Genomic DNA, 18773 nt, shown 5'->3' with positions numbered 1-18773 from the left:
TCGTATGTACAAGAATATAACTACTATAATACTGCCCCCTATGTACAAGAATATAACTACTATAATACTGCTCGTATGTACAAGAATATAACTACTATAATACTGCCCCCTATGTACAAGAATATAACTACTATAATACTGCCCCTATGTACAAGAATATAACTACTATAATACTGCCCCTATGTACAAGAATATAACTACTATAATACTGCCTCCTATGTACAAGAATATAGCTACTATAATACTGCTCCTATGTACAAGAATATAACTACTATAATACTGCCCCTATGTACAAGAATATAACTACTATAATACTGCCCCCTATGTACAAGAATATAACTACTATAATACTGCTCCCTATGTACAAGAATATAACTACTATAATACTGCCTCTATGTACAAGAATATTACTACTATAATACTGCCCCATGTACAAGAATATAACTACTATAATACTGCCCCATGTGCAAGAATATAACTACTATAATACTGCCCCCTATGTACAGGAATATAACTACTATAATACTGCCCCTATGTACAAGAATATAACTACTATTATACTGCCCCCTATGTACAAGAATATAACTACTATAATACTGCCCCTATGTACAAGAATATAACTACTATAATACTGCCCCTATGTTCAAGAATATAACTACTATAATACTGCCCCTATGTACAAGAATATAACTGCTATAATACTGCTCCTATGTACAAGAATATAACTACTATAATACTGCCCCTATGTACAGGAATATAACTACTATAATACTGCTCCTATGTACAAGAATATAACTACTATAATACTGCCCCTATGTACAGGAATATAACTACTATAATACTGCTCCTATGTACAAGAATATAACTACTATAATACTGCCCCTATGTACAAGAATATAACTACTATAATACTGGTCCTATGTACAAGAATATAACTACTATAATACTGCTCCTATGGACAAGAATATAACTACTATAATACTGCTCCTATGGACAAGAATATAACTACTATAATACTGCCACCTATGCACAAGAATATAACTACTATAATACTGCCCCCTATGTACAAGAATATAACTACTATAATACTGCTCGTATGTACAAGAATATAACTACTATAATACTGCCCCTATGTACAAGAATATAACTACTATAATACTGCTCCTATGTACAAGAATATAACTACTATAATACTGCCCCTATGTACAAGAATATAACTACTATAATACTGCTCGTATGTACAAGAATATAACTACTATAATACTGCCTCCTATGTACAAGAATATAACTACTATAATACTGCTCGTATGTACAAGAATATAACTACTATAATACTGCCCCCTATGTACAAGAATATAACTACTATAATACTGCTCGTATGTACAAGAATATAACTACTATAATACTGCCCCCTATGTACAAGAATATAACTACTATAATACTGCCCCTATGTACAAGAATATAACTACTATAATACTGCCCCTATGTACAAGAATATAACTACTATAATACTGCCCCTATGTACAAGAATATAACTACTATAATACTGCCTCCTATGTACAAGAATATAGCTACTATAATACTGCTCCTATGTACAAGAATATAACTACTATAATACTGCCCCTATGTACAAGAATATAACTACTATAATACTGCCCCCTATGTACAAGAATATAACTACTATAATACTGCTCCCTATGTACAAGAATATAACTACTATAATACTGCCTCTATGTACAAGAATATTACTACTATAATACTGCCCCATGTACAAGAATATAACTACTATAATACTGCCCCATGTGCAAGAATATAACTACTATAATACTGCCCCCTATGTACAGGAATATAACTACTATAATACTGCCCCTATGTACAAGAATATAACTACTATTATACTGCCCCCTATGTACAAGAATATAACTACTATAATACTGCCCCTATGTACAAGAATATAACTACTATAATACTGCCCCTATGTTCAAGAATATAACTACTATAATACTGCTCCTATGTACAAGAATATAACTACTATAATACTGCTCCTACGTACAGGAATATAACTACTATAATACTGTCCCCATGGATACAAATATGGACAGGGAGAAGTACGATGATCTTTTCGTAAATAAAATAACCAGAGCGCTCTGTGACTCACATGTGCTAGGCGATCAAACCTCGCAAAGAGTTCATTTAACATTCGGACTAGTTCTTGGGCTGATAAGGTGGTGGACAGGTTGGTGAATCCCTTCACATCTGCAAATAGAATGCTGCAAAGAAAACAGAGACAGAGATACAATATTAATAATATTCAGCAAATATATGTGCTGTATAATTATCCCATCCAAAATGAAGAAATTATCCCTAGCAAATATTAATCATTGAATAGTTCCTCTGCAGGGGAAATATAGTACCGTAATAAATGTTCCTATTACAATGAATGGTTGGACATATAATACATGAGTGGGCTGTGAACCCCAAAGTCAGAGATCACCCTTTTTTTGTTAGCAACTTTAGTCTGTAGCTAATAATGTCCTGGACTGAAGACTTCATCCTTTAGAGGGGTTCTACAGGAGTAGAAAAAAAAATAACTTACAGAAATATCATAAATAAATTCTAATTCGCAAATCACAATCATTCTATCTAGGAAGGTAATCACTATGAACTGAAAGGGGCCACCGTTTTGTTATCCTGGCAGAAACCTGTACTAGAAGGTTGTGAACATGTGAAGTAGGAAGCTGTGATAAGAAGATAACCTATACTATGTACTGTCCTTCTGAAAGACAGGGTGTACCACAGTGCAAGTGGCCTCTTCTTACCTTTGGTATCATCAATATTAACTCAGATAAATATTATTGACAGCAATGTGAGCAGCCTCTTCTTACTTCAGCAGTATCTCCAGTGTTAGATCAGATAGGCAAGTTTGACCGCAGAGTGAGCAGTCTCTTCTTACTTCCGCACCCCTAATATCTCCAGTGTTAGATCAGATAGGCAGGTTTGGCACCAGAGTGAGCAGTCTTTTCTTACCTCCGCACCCCTGGTATCTCCAGTGTTAGATCAGATAGGCAGGTTTGACACCAGAGTGAGCAGTCTCTTCTTACCTCCACAGCCCTGGTATCTCCAGTGTTAGATAAGATAGGCAGGTTTGACACCAGTACTATGTACTGTCATTCTGAAAGACAGGGTGAACCACAGTGCAAGTGACCTCTTCTTACCTTTGGTATCATCAATATTAATTCAGATAAATATTATTGACAGCAATGTGAGCAGCCTCTTCTTACTTCCGCACCCCTAATATCTCCAGTGTTAGATCAGATAGGCAGGTTTGACAGCAGAGTGAGCAGCCTCTTCTTACTTCCGCACCCCTAATATCTCCAGTGTTAGATCAGATAGGCAGGTTTGACAGCAGAGTGAGCAGCCTCTTCTTACTTCCGCACCCCTAATATCTCCAGTGTTAGATCAGATAGGCAGGTTTGACAGCAGAGTGAGCAGTCTCTTCTTACTTCCGCACCCCTAGTATCTCCAGTGTTAGATCAGATAGGCAGGTTTGACAGCAGAGTGAGCAGTCTCTTCTTACCTCCACAGCCCTGGTATCTCCAATGTTAGATAAGATAAACAGGTTTGACACCAGTACAATGTACTGTCCTTCTGAAAGACAGGGTGAACCACAGTGCAAGTGGAATCTTCTTACCTTTGGTATCATCAATATTAACTCAGATAAATATTATTGACAGCAATGTGAGCAGCCTCTTTTTACTTCCGCACCCCTAGTATCTCCAGTGTTAGATCAGATAGGCAGGTTTGATACCAGGGTGAGCAGTCTCTTCTTACCTCCACACCCCTGGTATCTCCAGTGTTAGATCAGATAGGCAGGTTTGACAGCAGGGTGAGCAGTCTCTTCTTACCTCCGCACCCCTGGAATCTCCAGTGTTAGATCAGATAGGTAGGTTGGACAGCTGCGTGAGCGAGCAGCCTTTTCTTAACTTAGTACTCCCGGAATCTTCAGTATTAGATCAGATAAACAAGCTGTACAGCAGTGTAAGCAGCATCTTCTTACCTCAGCACTTCTGCTATTTCCAGTATTTGATCAGATTGACATAGTGGACAGCAGTGTAAGCAGCCTCTTTTACCTCAATACCTCTGGAATTTCCAGTATTTGATCAAATAGACATAGTTCACAGCTGTGTGAGCAGCCTCTTTTTAACTCTAGAACGCATACCTGGGGCCTTGCAGGCTTGCTAGGTTACTTGGTTTCTATTGTAGCATTACTATGGTTGCGCGTTCTAGGGTTAACTCCGCTCCAATGGTATCTCCAATATTAGATGACAGGGTGGACAGCAGTGTGTGCAGCCTCTTACATCAGCACCCCTGGTATTTTCAGTATTAGATCACATAGACAGGGGGGTCAGCAGCCTCCATTTATTTTAACACCCCTGATATCTCCAGTATTAGATCAGAAACAAAGGGTGGACAGCAGTATGAGCGGTCTCCTCTTACATTAGCACCTCTGGCATCTCCGGTATTAGATCAGATAGACAAGGTGGACAGCAATGTAAGCAGCCTCCTCTTACATTAGTACCTCTGGCATTTCTGGTATTAGATCAGAGAGACAGGATGGACAGCAATGTGAGCAGATTCTTCTTTCCTTAATATTTCTGCTATCTCGATTATTAGATCAGATAGATAGGATGGACAGTAATGTGAGCAGACTCTTCTTTCCTTAATATTTCTGCTATCTCGATTATTAGATCAGACAGATAGAATAGACAGTAATGTGAGCAGCCTCTTCTTACCTTATCACCCCTTGAAACTCCAGTAATAGATCAGACATACAGGGGATAAAACAGTGTGCACAGCCTCTTCTTACCTTTTCAGTGTTTCCAATATTACATCAGGATATCTCTTTAGATCCCATTTTATCACACATAAAAAGAGGGGCTTACCTTTCTACTGCATGTGCTCACAGGTTTCTGTCAGTGTTATTAGGCAGCAACAATTTTTCATTCCATATTATTTACCTCCATAGACAAAATTATTGTGATTTGCCCATTAAAAGTATATAGAAATGTGATTAAGGAATTTTTTTTCAGTTATCTCCTTTCTAGAGAACCCCTTTAACACCCATATACTCTAATATGACATTCATGGATGTGCTGATATAAAATTCATGAATGATAAATGCCCCACAACCATTGTCCTTTATCATAACAGGTACTTTGGTTATTCATGTTTTTGGGAACCGCCATGGGTACGGTCATGGTAGGCAGTAATGTTAACTCTTCATGAGACAAATTTAAATCTTCCACGCTAATTGTTGCACAGCATGTCAAGTTCCTGAATGTCCGTTACCACTGCGAGATATGAAGTAATACATAGCGTATGCAAATTCCTTCATGACATTTGCTATTTGGGGGTCTTAGGATCATTTAAGATTAGTAATAGCATTCATAAACATTTAAGAAGCAAAAGATCTACTACTGATGGTCTCCCAGGCTCCTGAATAACAACTTTGCTGAGTCATACATGACAGTGATACATATTCTACAGTCATGTTACCTTTTGACAGACACTTTGATATTTACGTATTTGGGAACCGCAATGGGAACTATAATACCAAATGTTACTGTTTATTTTTAATGAAACAATATAAAGCTGCTTTGGTCACCCAGGCTTCCGAAAGGTAAATTTGCCAAGTTTTGGAGTGATGATAATGTGGCGCCCCTGAGGTTTCAGTCGCCACAGAGTATTGCACCCAAATTGGGTGTCATGCTAAATCCAGATCCTGAAGAGGTCAGTCCCGGTTTCACCACATTGCACACTCAAATACACACCAGGTTGCCCTGTTCCCACTGGGAACTGGGCTAGGTCGGGTAATAAAGGGGTCGCTCACAGAGTGGCATTTATGGGATGCCCTCAACAGGGGCCCCAGTCCCACTAACTTAGGACCTGGGAGGGAGGAAGTGCAGCCAGCAGGGGGAGTCAGGAGCCAACAGAACAGTTAGAGAGTTCTCCAGCAGGAGAGGAAGGGAGCAGTCGCATCTCAGGGATGCTCCGGTGGGAATGAGGAGAAAGATCACATGGTTGACGTGGGGAGAGTGAATCTGCTCCCCTCGGAACTGACACCACACAGGGTGGCAGGACCCTAAGGCTCTGTGCGCACTAGGCCGTTTTGCCCGCGGATTTACCCGCGCATTTGCTGCGGAAATTTCTTGAGAAATGTCTGCAATCTTTGTGCAGACATTTCCCAGCAAATCCTATGAGAAAAAAAAATAGCTGTGCGCACGCTGCGGATTTTTCTCAAGAAATTTCCTTGAGAAAATTTTCTCAAGAAACTTTCTTGAGAAAATGAGCATGTCCATTATTTTCCGCAGGTACCTGCGGTATACCCCCGGAATTTCACTCCATTCACTGTAATGTAATCGCGAAATTCCGGGGGTATACCGCAGGTAGCAAATGATGTGCGGTATATCCCCGGTATAGCCGCGATTTACCTGCGGTAATGCTCATCGCTGCCTGCGGTTTTGCAGGAAGCGATGTCATTATGCCAGGAAAAGGAAGTGGAGCAGAGTAAACACAGACGTCACACTCCCTGGACGCCGCACAGAAGCACTTCCGTGCGACCTCCAGGTGCCCGTGCAGTGTGTGTCCTGCTCCAGCCTCGCGGCTGCCTGCACTGCAGGGTGTCAGTGTCTGCCCGCAGTATCAGCAGCTTGTCACGCTGCAGCGCAGGCAGACACTGACACAGGCAGACACTGACACCCTGCAGTGCTGGCAGCCGCGGGGATGACGATCGCTGCTGTCAGGAGGTGAGATCATTACCTGCTGTGATGATCTCCTGCCTCCTGACGTCACCGCTATCACTGCTGTCTATGCCCGTCTTGCGAACGGCCCGTGACTGTCACTAGCGGTGACGTCACGGGCTCTCGCGATACTTCTGACAACGCGGCGGGCATAGAAGGCAGTGACAGCGCTGACGTCAGCAGTGCAGGAGATCGTCACAGCAGGTATTGATCTCATCTATGCTCCTGATGGCAGCGCTCGTCATCCCCTGCAGTGACCTGGGCTCACCTATTGATGTTAGCTCAGGTCACTGCATTGCTCTCCCTGCCAATGGGGAACATTCTGTTCTTCATTGACTGGGACAGCGACTATGGTATGGATCGCCGTGCCCCCCCTTATTGGATTACGCCGGACTTGGAATTGATTGTGCTCTTTTCAATAAATTGGTTAAAGAGGGAATGTTTTGGGGAGTGTTTTTTCAAATAAAACTTTTTTTGTTGTCTATTTTTTATTTCTTACTGACTGGGTTGGTGATGTCGGGTATCTGATAGACGCCTGACCTCACCAACCCCAGGGCTTGACGCCAGGTTACATTACACATCTGGCATCAACCCCATATATTACCTCGTTTGCCAACGCACCAGGGCGCGGGATGAGCTGGGGCGAAGCGCCAGGATTGGCACGTCTAATGGATGCGCCACTTCTGGGGCGGCTGCGGCCTGCTATTTTTAGGCTGGGGAGTGTCCAATAACAGTGGACCTCCCTAGTCTAAGAATACCAGACCACAGCTGTCCGCTTTACCTTGGCTGGTGATCCAATTTGGGGGGGACCCCACGTTTTTTGTTTTAAATTATTTATTTAATGTAAAATAACAGCGTGGGGTGCCCTCTATTTTGGATTACCAGCCAAGGTGAAGCTGCCAGCTGTGGTTTGCAGGATGCAGCCGTCTGCTTTACCCTAGCTGGCTACAAAAGATGGGGGGACCTCACGTCATTTTTTTTTTAATTATTTATTTCTTTTATGGCTAAATACAAGGCTAAGCACCCTTTAGTGCCACATGAAAGTCACTAAAGGGTGCCAGCTTAGAAAATGCAGGGAGGTGGGACATTATATAGGTCTTTCTCATCTATCTATCTATGGCCCGTTTCACACGTCAGTGAAAAACACTGACGTTTTTCACTGGCGTGTAAAACAGGCACATGTCCCTCCGTGTGCCGTGAATTACGGCACACGTGGGTTGTCTAAGTGCAATCCGGGCTCCGTTCTCCGTGGCCCGTAATTGCACTTAGAAATCAACTCACCTGTGCGCGCTCCCGCTCTCCATGGTGCTGATCGCTCCCGCGGTGCAGCATCCGGCCGGCGGTGACCCCCGCAGCAGCTGCTTCCGGGTCGGCTGTGTCGTGCATCATGAATATGCGCGACAGTAATGAGCCGGCTCAGAAGCAGCAAGCTGCACGGGCTGCAGAGGACATCGCTGGAGCCGGGTGAGTAAAAATGTTTTTTTATTTTAAAAGCACGTTTTTTTCTGGCACGTGTTTCATGGACCACACCACTGCGTGGTCCGTGGGACATCAGTGATGCCAGAAAAAAATGGACATGTCTCCGTGCGGCAATCACGCACACGCGGGTACGCTGCACGGAGACACGTGCAGTGACAAATCACTGACGTGTGAGCAGACCCATTGATTATAATGGGTCTGCGTATGTCAGGGATTCTGGTACGTTTAAAAAAAAGCACAAACGTACCAGAATCACTGACGTGTGAAACAGGCCTATCTATCTATTCATCTATCCATCTTTCACTCTATCCATTATCTGTCTATCGATTATCTATATTATTTATTGCAAAACCGCAGGGACCAACCTGCGGTAAATCCGCGGTAAATCCGCGGCAATTCCGTGGCAAATCCGCATGCGTTTTTCTCGCGGATTTTTCCGCAGGTGCGGAAATCTTCAACTCCCAGAAGTTTCTCAAGAAATTTTCTTGAGAAAAATCACTTTTCTAGTGCGCACAGAGCCTAAGGAAGATCATACTTCACGTTGGATTTCCAGAATCTGCCTGGACGGGGAAAGTTTCAAGCTTCCCTGACCACACAGCACCCGACAGCACAGTGCCATGTAGGATCAGGGGCCTCGCATCAAGCCGGACCCCACATTAGAACCGCATCACCTGCATATATAGAGTACATCTCGTGAAACACAGGGTCCTCTCGTGGCTTCAAGCTAGGGGATCCACAGTCAGGCATTACAAGGTGGAGACCCACCGAACACCAAACCGGGCTGATCTCTGACGAGTTCGGGTTCGACGGAGCCCATCATAGCAAGTGACCGGTATTACCCCTGGGTGAGCGGCATTGTACAAAAGTGAGTAAACAACCTGGAACCGCAGCCATAGACTCTGACTCTTTATTACCGGTTCTGCTGCTACGAGCCGCCATTACTACTCCCCTCATCTTCCTCCCCGGGGCCCACTCCACCCATAGCTGCTACTACCATCTGTCCCAGAGGACAGCGACAGCAGCAGTGGCCCATTCCCTGGCCGCACACCACAGGTGGCGTCACGACAAACAACTCACTACTACTCCCATCATCCTATCCCCAGCCATCTTCTGTACGCCTCGGGGCAACGTAGCCGGGCTAGGCCACCCGTGACAAGCAACAGTCCACGGTCCGGCAACGAGTAGGTTAACTGCCTGCACCGTGGGGCGCTACAAAAACACCCTTCTTGCCACCTGACAGGCACTTTGGTAATTTGTATTGTTGGGAACCGCTATGGGTACTGTAGAGTACCCATAGCGGTTCCCAACAATACAAATTACCAAAGATCAGATATTTGGGGTGACTCTTTGTTGGTCTTTTTAAAGACTACCTCTTTAAAAGGTACCACAAAAGTAGTCACTGACTTTTTTAGGCAACTGGAAGGCATTTGTCACTAGATATGTCCCCAGATATGAAATAACACAAGTCCTTCCACCCTACTGCTTGATCATGTGCACCTTTATATATTTGGGAATTACCTTGGGAATGACATTTTGGCCATTACCGTTGCCTACTGCTTAAAAAACTAGATATAAATAAGAAACAGTAACTCGTCTTTCGAAGATGACTCAGAAAATAGTTTCTACTGGGAATTTATTTTTTTGTGTATATTTTTAAATATTGTAGAGCGGAATACAATGATTATAATAGAAGTGACAAGTAAATAATCCGTAAAGTGCAGAGCTATAAAAATGCAATCTAGTCTATCACGAACTGATTTATTTTTGTCCTTGAATTTACTAGAGGAAAAAAAAAGGTTCATGTGAATGAAAATGACGTAAATGCATCTTTTTAATACTGTATTATAAGAGGGGGCATGTAGATTGCCACAATGTACTGTGCACAAACAATAGAGCGTTGAAGTCTGACGTTCACTATTTCTCACTCCCAGGCTATAAATACCAATAACGCTGATGGCTTTGGTACTCTATACTCCACTTACACAGAACAGGCCGTGCCCACTTTAGGTAAATACCAAACTGTTTATATACCAATTCAATTTTTGGGTCAAAAAACCCATAAATGAAACCTGAATATTCTCCACATCTTCACATAGGATTGATGGCTAGCACACAGAGGTGACAAGCAGGGTAGCCAACCATCCAGAAATTCCAAGACAGTCTGTAAAAGTAGGGCAAAAATCTAAAAAAAAAAATCTAAGGCAATTTTTACAAATTATTCAGACTGTAGTTATCATCGTTAACAAAGAAAAGGGAATTGGGAACTACCACGCTCATCAGTCCCAAGGTAAAGCCACTGAATAATTTATCTATAGCGTGCTAGTCCTAATGGACAATGACCTGAACCATATTGCCAAACTGGTTACCAAGTGGCTTAAGGAGAACAAAGTTAATGTTTTGGAATGGCCATCACAAAGCCCTTCTCTCAATCCTATGGAAAATTTATCAGCAAAGCTGAAAAGGCCGGAGCGAGCAAGGCGACCTACAAACATGGCTCAGTTACACCAGTTCTGTCAGTAGGAATGGACCCAAATTCCTACCAACTAGGTGCACTTCACAAAATAGATGGCAACACGAGGAAAGAAGATTATGTGGCAATACTGAAGCAACATCTCAAGACATCAGCCAGGAACTTAAAGCTTGGGCAGAAATGGGTCTTCCAAATGGACAATGACCCAAAGCATATTGCTGGTTACAAAGTGGCCTAAGGAGAGAAAAGGTCAATGTTTTGGAGTGGCCATCACAAAGCCCTGATCTCAATCCTATGGAAAATTTATCAGCAAAGCTGAAAAGGCCGGAGCGAGCAAGGCGACCTACAAACATTGCTCAGTTACACCAGTTCTGTCAGTTGTAATGGACCCAAATTCCTACCAACTATTGTGAGAAGCTTGTGGAAGGAGATCCAAAACGTTTCATCCAAGTCATACAGTGTAAGGGCAATGGTACCAAATACTGATGGAAAAAGGTAAAAGCTTTGAAGCATAAGAAAACCATCCCAACTGTGAAACATGAGGATGGCAGCATCAAGTTGTGGGGTTGTTTTGCTGCAGGAGCGACAGGTGCACTCCACAAAATAGATGACATCATGAGGAAAGAAGATTATGTGGCAATACTGAAGCAACATCTCAAGACATCAGCCAGGGACTTAAAGCTTGGGCAGAAATGGTCTTCCAAATGGACAATGACCCAAAGCATACTGCTGGTTACAAAGTGGCTTAAGGAGAAAAAAGGTCAATGTTTTGGAGTGGTCATCACAAAGCCCTGATCTCAATCCTATTGAACATTTATGGACAAAGCTGAAAGGTCCGGTGCGAGCAAGAGACTTACAAATATGGCTCAGTTACACCAGTTCTGTCAGTAGTAAAGCGCCCAAATTCCTACCAACTATTGTGAGAAGCTGTGGAAGGAGATCCAAAACGTTTCATCCAAGTCATACAGTGTAAAGGCAATGGTACCAAATACTAATGGAAAAAGGTAAAAGCTTTGAAGCATAAGAAAACCATCCCAACTGTGACACACGAGGATGGCAACATCAAGTTGTGGGGTTGTTTTGCTGCAGGAGCGACAGGTGCACTCCACAAAATAGATGGCATCATGAGGAAAGAAGATTATGTGTCAATACTGAAGAAACATCTCAAGACATCGGCCAGGAACTTAAAGCTTGGGCAGAAATGGGTCTTCCAAATGGACAATGACCCAAAGCATACTGCTGGTTACAAAGTGGCTTAAGGAGAAAAAAGGACAATGTTTTGGAGTGGCCATCACAAAGCCCTGATTTCAATCATATGGAAAATGTATAGGCAAAGCTGAAAAGGCTGGTGCGAGCAAGGCGACCTACACTTAAGATCAAAATTAGAGAACAACACACCATTTCCTAAATGTTGTGGTCATTGTGTCGTCCTATGTGATTATATCCTAACATCGGGAAATACAGTATTTTAAGCTTATTTCATAAATTGAATTTATTGTAAAGCACATAATAAAAATGTAAATGAGATAAATGTAAAATACACAGAGAAAAGTTAGAGAACACTTTCAGATTCCTGCAAGTTATTGGTGTAAATCTGGCATCTGGTGCTAATTTCCTTACTTATCTGTCAAACCCTGTGTAACTGGCAGCCTAACTTTCCAGTTTGCACTGACTTTGCACAAATGGTGTGCCATTCCAAAGTGACTAAAACCCTCCAACAGCAGGTTGTCCAGATGAAGGCCAAAGGGGTGACTCTATCAGCCATAGGAAGAGAAGTTGGTCGTTCCAAGTCTGTAATTTCAAGAATATTGCATCTTTACAACATCTCAAACTCTTTCAAGTCCCCCAAGAAGTCTGTTCGCCCTCCAAAGACAAATGCAAGAAAGGACAGGATAATGCGGAGAATCTCCATGGCTAATCATTTCAACACTGCAGCTGGAATTAATAGCCAGTTCAGCACTAAACAGGGTAAGGATCTGTCTTGTCATACAGTGTCACGACGTTTAAGAGCATTTAGACTGAAAACCTCTCATTAGCAGAAAGAATCAAAAGGCTAGACTCCCCCTTCCCCCGTGCACCATCACGTGCCTAGGCTCTTGCTGGGCCTGAAGTCACCCTGCTTAGTGTATAGGCCAGCGAGACCCTACACTCGCAATAAAGCAAAATGAGGAAGGTAAGACAAACGGGTGGGGAAAGACACAACAGATAGCACTCCTCAGCTTTTACAGCAGGACATTTCACACCTGTAACTGAAACAAACACCTGAGCTTCTCGAGAGACATGCTCCTTCAAAGTGGTCAGTATAGAAGAACTATAACAGTCATGGAGTGAAACCAAGAGTGGGTATATAAAGAGAAAGGGAGTGATAAGTTGCTGGTGCTGTAATTAAGGCTATGAATAATCTCAACGAGAAGGGAATGGGTTATTAACCCCTTCAGCATCAAATGAAAGTAAATCCAAAATTCCCCAAAAAGCCGGGCCACTGTAGAATGTGCAGAAAACAAGAGTGCGGTGATCTGGTAATCTCTTATTGCTATTTTAGAATTTGATGAGCCAAGAGAAAAGTTAAGAAAGGACGGACGGTAGACGGGTCCATCTCATGGAATTCGGTTTCAGATGACTGATTTAATTTGGGCCGAATAAATTAGGTTCAAATCGAAAAAACGCCAATAACATTTTAATGTTCCTAGACCCCATAACATAATAAAGGGTGGGGAAGGAAGGTGATAGAAAAGAGTAAAAGCTTATCGTCACCCGCCTCAGGCCAGCCCCTTCCTTGTCCTGCCTGAACCACCACGTTTTGGATTATTTTTCTCTTTGTTCTTCAGTCCAGATCTACACCTTGCATGGTCATGTAGGGTGCGACCCATATCACTGACATCAATGAGGTTCATCAAGCCCCATATGACCATGTGCTGCCTACTGTCAATCACCAAGTGTCATGGCACGTCACACTATGGTTTCCCTGGTGCTTTTGTGTTGCAGTCAGACTTGGACGTCGACCAGTTGTGTGCTAATTAGAGGTCAATCTAGCAGGAGTTCATTTCTGCCAGCCTGTGGATTACTGCCAGGGTCACAGGGGACCTATCACAGTCACCTGCACCCTTTAAAAGATGGTGGAGCCTGTTTCCCTACGCCGATTATAGCTTCATTTGTGAAACCGGTCTTTGTGCTATGGCATTCCAGATCTCCTGTGAGTTATTTGATGTGTTGTGGAAATATTCTCTTTGTGTTTATTTCCTCCCTGTTCTTTATTTCCTCCTGAGCACATATTGTTTTACCTTTGTGTGTGTTTTATGTGAGCTTGAGTTTTGGTTCTCTTGTCCCGGCCCTCCCCAGGGGTTGGGGTGAGGGTGTATAGACCAGGGCTAATCAGGAGCTAGGGTTAGGAAGGCAGCCCAAACATCGTCACCATTGGACATTGGGAACGAGGCCAGTTAGGACCACCCAAGCCTGAGGCCCAGTTTAGGTGCCCTGGTTCCAAGTTACCCCATCATTTCCCGTGACAGCTAGTCAGCACCATAGGATCCAAAGCCCGGAGGTAGTGAGCAGAACACCGGGCAAATAGTTGAGACAGTAGAGCAGGTGAGTGTAACCATATATTTATGAACCCCTCCCTGGCCCTCAAAAAGAATCCAGGAAAATGGTGACTTGCTGGCTACCATTTTCTTGGCTTTGCGGTCAAGTCTAAAATTTTTGGAAAGTTTGCAGCAAATTTTATTGGATATCAACTAATTTGCTCATCTCTAAGAAGGGCATCTCTCCATCTATGAGACTTGAGGAAAACAGAGATCTTGGTCTAACCCATGTTTTGGCAGGGAACCAAGCGTTGAGGGAACTTAGTCAAAAGGTTGGAGATTGGTGCAATCTGAGATCCTAATGGAGGGTGAGACAACGTGAATGCTTTCTAGTAAACCTAGTGTTCCTTTATTGGCTTCTTTTGGTAGCACTTCTGGGATGGGGGGTCTGTAACCGAGACTGGGGATCTTGACCACCGCAGAAGTCCCATAGTGTCTGGGTGTACTGGGGCATCCAAGAGCTCTTGGTGATAGGAGGAGTGCAGACATGGACACCAGCAGAACATTAGTGATTGACCGAGGGATACCGCATAAAGATACCTGTAGGTTGGATTAGCCATCGCTAGTTCAACCAAAAAGCTTTAAATATCTCAGAAGGCCCCGTTAATAAATGTACAAGAAATGCTTATTCAACCCATAGAGAGAAATAATGATATAGACCAAATGAAAAAAGAAAGAAAATGTGCTATTAGAAATGCTCCGTATACCAATGTTCTCGGATTTCACAGCTGGAATAGACCTTACAGGCTCATGCACAACCGAATGTCACAGGTACAGGGAAGGGAAACCCTGTGTCTAGGGAAAGGGAAGATGGTGATTCCTCACCAAACTTAGTACTGGTCCCTGGGGTCCCTCACCACCCTAGATAGGTTCCGCATCTATACGCCGAGCTGGACACCTGACCCTAGGCATCCCTAGTGCTAGTCCCTGGGGTCCCTCACCACCCTAGATAGGTTCCACACCTATGTGCCAAGCTGGACACCTGACCCTAGGTATTCCTAGTGCTGGGCCCTGAGGTCCTTCACCACCCTAGATAGGTTCCGCATCTATATGCCGAGCTGGACACCTGACCCTAGATATCCCAAGTGCTGGTCCCTGGGGTCCCTCACCACCCTAGATAGGTTCCACACCTATGTGCCAAGCTGGATACTTGACCCTAGGTATCCCTAGTGCTGGACCTTAAATAGGGAACGGATGGGATGAGCTCTTTGCCAACCCCACTAACCACTTTAGAAGAGACAATTGGGAATCACTGGGGTGAAATGCATGAACTACTTATCCACAGATGACCCAGGTAGAAGTTCAGCAAAGTTTTCAGCAATGACACCACAGAGGAGTACGAGCCACCTGCTTGCAACCGAGGCTTGAATGAACTGAAAAATATCACCAGCACCAGTCCAAGGAAGGAAGGGGTATTTAAGCACAAGGAGAATACTGATGATCAGCAGCTGGGTGGGAGGTGAGCTCCTGCTGGGTCCAAAAGGGGGAGAGATGAAAATCCAACAGGAAAACTACCCATACCAATGAAACAATGGAAAGTCAGGAAGCCTTATGCGCAGCCAAACACTGTGACCTTCTATGGCCAGAAACCACATGACTGTCTGTGACCCGTGACACACCCATGACACCCAAGAGCCCATAGTGTCCTTCTGGAATAAATAAAATAAATCAATCTTTATTTTTATGTAGCGCTAACATATTCCGCAGCGCTTTACATACATCAGGAACACTGTCCCCATTGGGGCTCACAATCTACATTCCCTATCAGAATGTCTTTGTAGTGTGGGAGGAAACCAGAGTACCTGAGGAAACCCACGCAAACACGGGGAGAACATACAAACTCCTTGCAGATGTTGTCCTTGATGGGATTTGAACCCAGGACCCCAGCGCTGCAAGACTGCAGTGCTAACCACTGAGCCACCGCAAGACTACAGTGCTAACCACTGAGCCACCACAAGACCACAGTGCTAACCACTGAGCCACCACAAGAGCACAGTGCTAACCACTGAGCCACCACAAGACTGCAGTGCTAACCACTGAGCCACCACAAGACTGCTGACCACTGAGCTACCGTGCCGCCCAGCCTCCAATTTCATACATAGCCACATGGAGGAAGTAAAGTTAAGATTTATTCGAGGGCCTTGGGACCTTCATGTCCTACCAAATTGCCCAACAGTCCCTATTTTGCCAGAACAATCCATAAGCCAAACTGCAAGAATCGTGTCATTTTGCGCAACAAAAATTAGCCCAATTTGAGCCAATTGGAGTCTCAATGTCCTGAATTTGGTAATTTAGCCCCTCCTATGAGTGAACTGCGAGGGTCCTGTTACAGACTTTACACTAGGAGTATTGCAGTCCTTCCTGCATTGTTAGGCTGTATGGCAGAGGAGTATGCAGCACTATGTGGCGGCACACCATATTCTCCACCACTGCATGCAGCCCAATATTGTGCACCATAAGTGATCCTATAAATTAATTTCTATCCTGAAGGGTTAATGAAATCTGGGACATTAATATTTAAATATAGACTTGTTTTTTTTGCATTTCTTTCCAATAACTGCACGAAGAAGCCGACACAATCCTTCTCCATCCCCATCTGTTTCGGCAGCCGCCAGGAGGACATAAAAATAGACTGTTTTTTAAAAGGAGCGGATTTAACAGTAAAATGAAGAAGATTATCCAGCACGTATATATAATACTGATAATGCAGCTTTTAGAGCAATCCGTCCACATACAGCGCACAATCCTGCCGGACAAAGCTGCCGCAGCATTAAACCCCGGCCAAAGTCCGTACTTACAGGGGCGGCGGAGCTGAGCTGCGCGTTCAGCGCGGATCAATGTCTTACAATGGGATTTCCATGGGACTGCAGCAGCCTCGGGCCGCTCTACGTCTTACCCCGCGCTCTCTAGAAGCCTTTTTCTTAAAGAAGCTGTCGAGAATTCTAATACAATAGCAGCTTACAGGACATAACACAGGATCCTCCATTCACAATAGGTGATGTCACAGCTCACCTGCTCCTCCTGTACAATGACTAATAACACCTCTATACAGTGTGTCCACCCATATCCTGTCCACCGCCATTAACTTGAGAACGGCGGCAACTATAGGCATAGAAGTGGTGTCTAGGTATAGTAAAGTAGCCATGGGCTACGCAATGAAACCACCTCTAGCGCCACCTGGTGGAAAACAACGGAGTTAGCATTTTTATCTCGAAAACAGAACGAGATAGAGAAAAAAAGTGAATTACAAAGTTGCAGGGCATCATCAATTTCAATACGAATCGACACCTTGCATACAGAAATGCTATGATTAGAACGTGTAAGACTCACAAGGCTGCGGACGTGAAGCGATACCTCATGGAGACCTTCCTACAAGTCATTGGGTATGGTGGCTGTGTGGAGTGGCCTCCACGCTCACCTGACCTGACCCCATTGGACTTCTTTCTGTGAGGTCACATCAAACAGCAGGTGTATGCGACCCCTCCACCAACATTGCAGGACCTACGACCACGTATCACAGATGCTTGTGCAAACGTGTCCCCTACCATATTGCACAACGTGCAGCAAGATGCAGTATGCTGTGCAGAGTCCAGATGTGCATTGCAGCTGACGGGGGACACTTTGAGCATCAAAGTTACATGAGCGCCATATGCGTGACCAGCATTCAATGTTTTGGGGGGGTCATGGGTTTCATATCATAGCATTTCTGTATGCAAGGTGTCGATTCGTATTGAATTGATGATGCCCTACAACTTTGTAATTCACTTTTTTTCTCTATCTCGTTCTGTTTTCAAGATAAAAATGCTAACTCCGTTGTTTTCCACCAGGTGGCGCTATAGGTGGTTTCATTACGTAGCGCATGGCTACGTTACTATACCTAGACACCACTTCTATGCCTATAGCTGCCGCCGTTCTCAAGTTAATGGTGGTGGACAGGATATGGGTGGACACACTGTATACAGGCGATAAGAAATAATCCACCATTCACAATAGGCGATGTCACAGCTCACCTGCTTCTCCTCCATTTCTACAATGACTAATAACACCTGGTTATACAGGAGATTAAAAAATAATCTACCATTCACAATAGGTGATGTCACAGCTCACCTCCTCCTCCTGTATAATAACAGATAACACTTCTATATACAGTAGATAACACAGGATCCTCCATTCACAATATATGATGTCACAGCTCACCTCCTCCCCTCCTATATTATGACTGATAACACCTCTATATACAGTAGATATCACAGGAACCACCATTCACAATAGGTGATATCTGTTATTATACAGGGGGAGGAGGTGAGCTGTGATATCACCTATTGTAAATGGTGGTTCCTGCGATATCTACTGTATATAGAGGTGTTATCAGTCATTGCACAGTAGGAGGAGGTGAGCTGTGATATCACCTATTGTGAATGGTGGATCCTGTGATATCTGCTGTAT

At 43.7% G+C, this 18773-nt stretch overlaps 1 protein-coding gene across 2 annotated transcripts in view; it reads right to left on the bottom strand.

Moving 5' to 3' along the window:
* The window catches only part of ADCY8 (adenylate cyclase 8), a 430517-nt gene that overhangs the window by 229717 nt on the left and 182027 nt on the right, over positions 1 to 18773 (bottom strand). For both annotated transcript variants that reach the window (XM_075352858.1, XM_075352859.1), the window contains exon 4: positions 2159 to 2270. In XM_075352858.1, coding sequence (XP_075208973.1) covers positions 2159 to 2270 — 112 coding nt within the window. The remainder of the gene's footprint in view (positions 1 to 2158; positions 2271 to 18773) is intronic.

Source organism: Anomaloglossus baeobatrachus, chromosome 6 (genome assembly GCF_048569485.1).
Source record: "Anomaloglossus baeobatrachus isolate aAnoBae1 chromosome 6, aAnoBae1.hap1, whole genome shotgun sequence".
Classification (NCBI taxonomy): domain Eukaryota; kingdom Metazoa; phylum Chordata; class Amphibia; order Anura; family Aromobatidae; genus Anomaloglossus; species Anomaloglossus baeobatrachus.
Note: the sequence above shows the minus strand (reverse complement) of the source record. Positions and strands in the feature narration are given on the sequence as shown.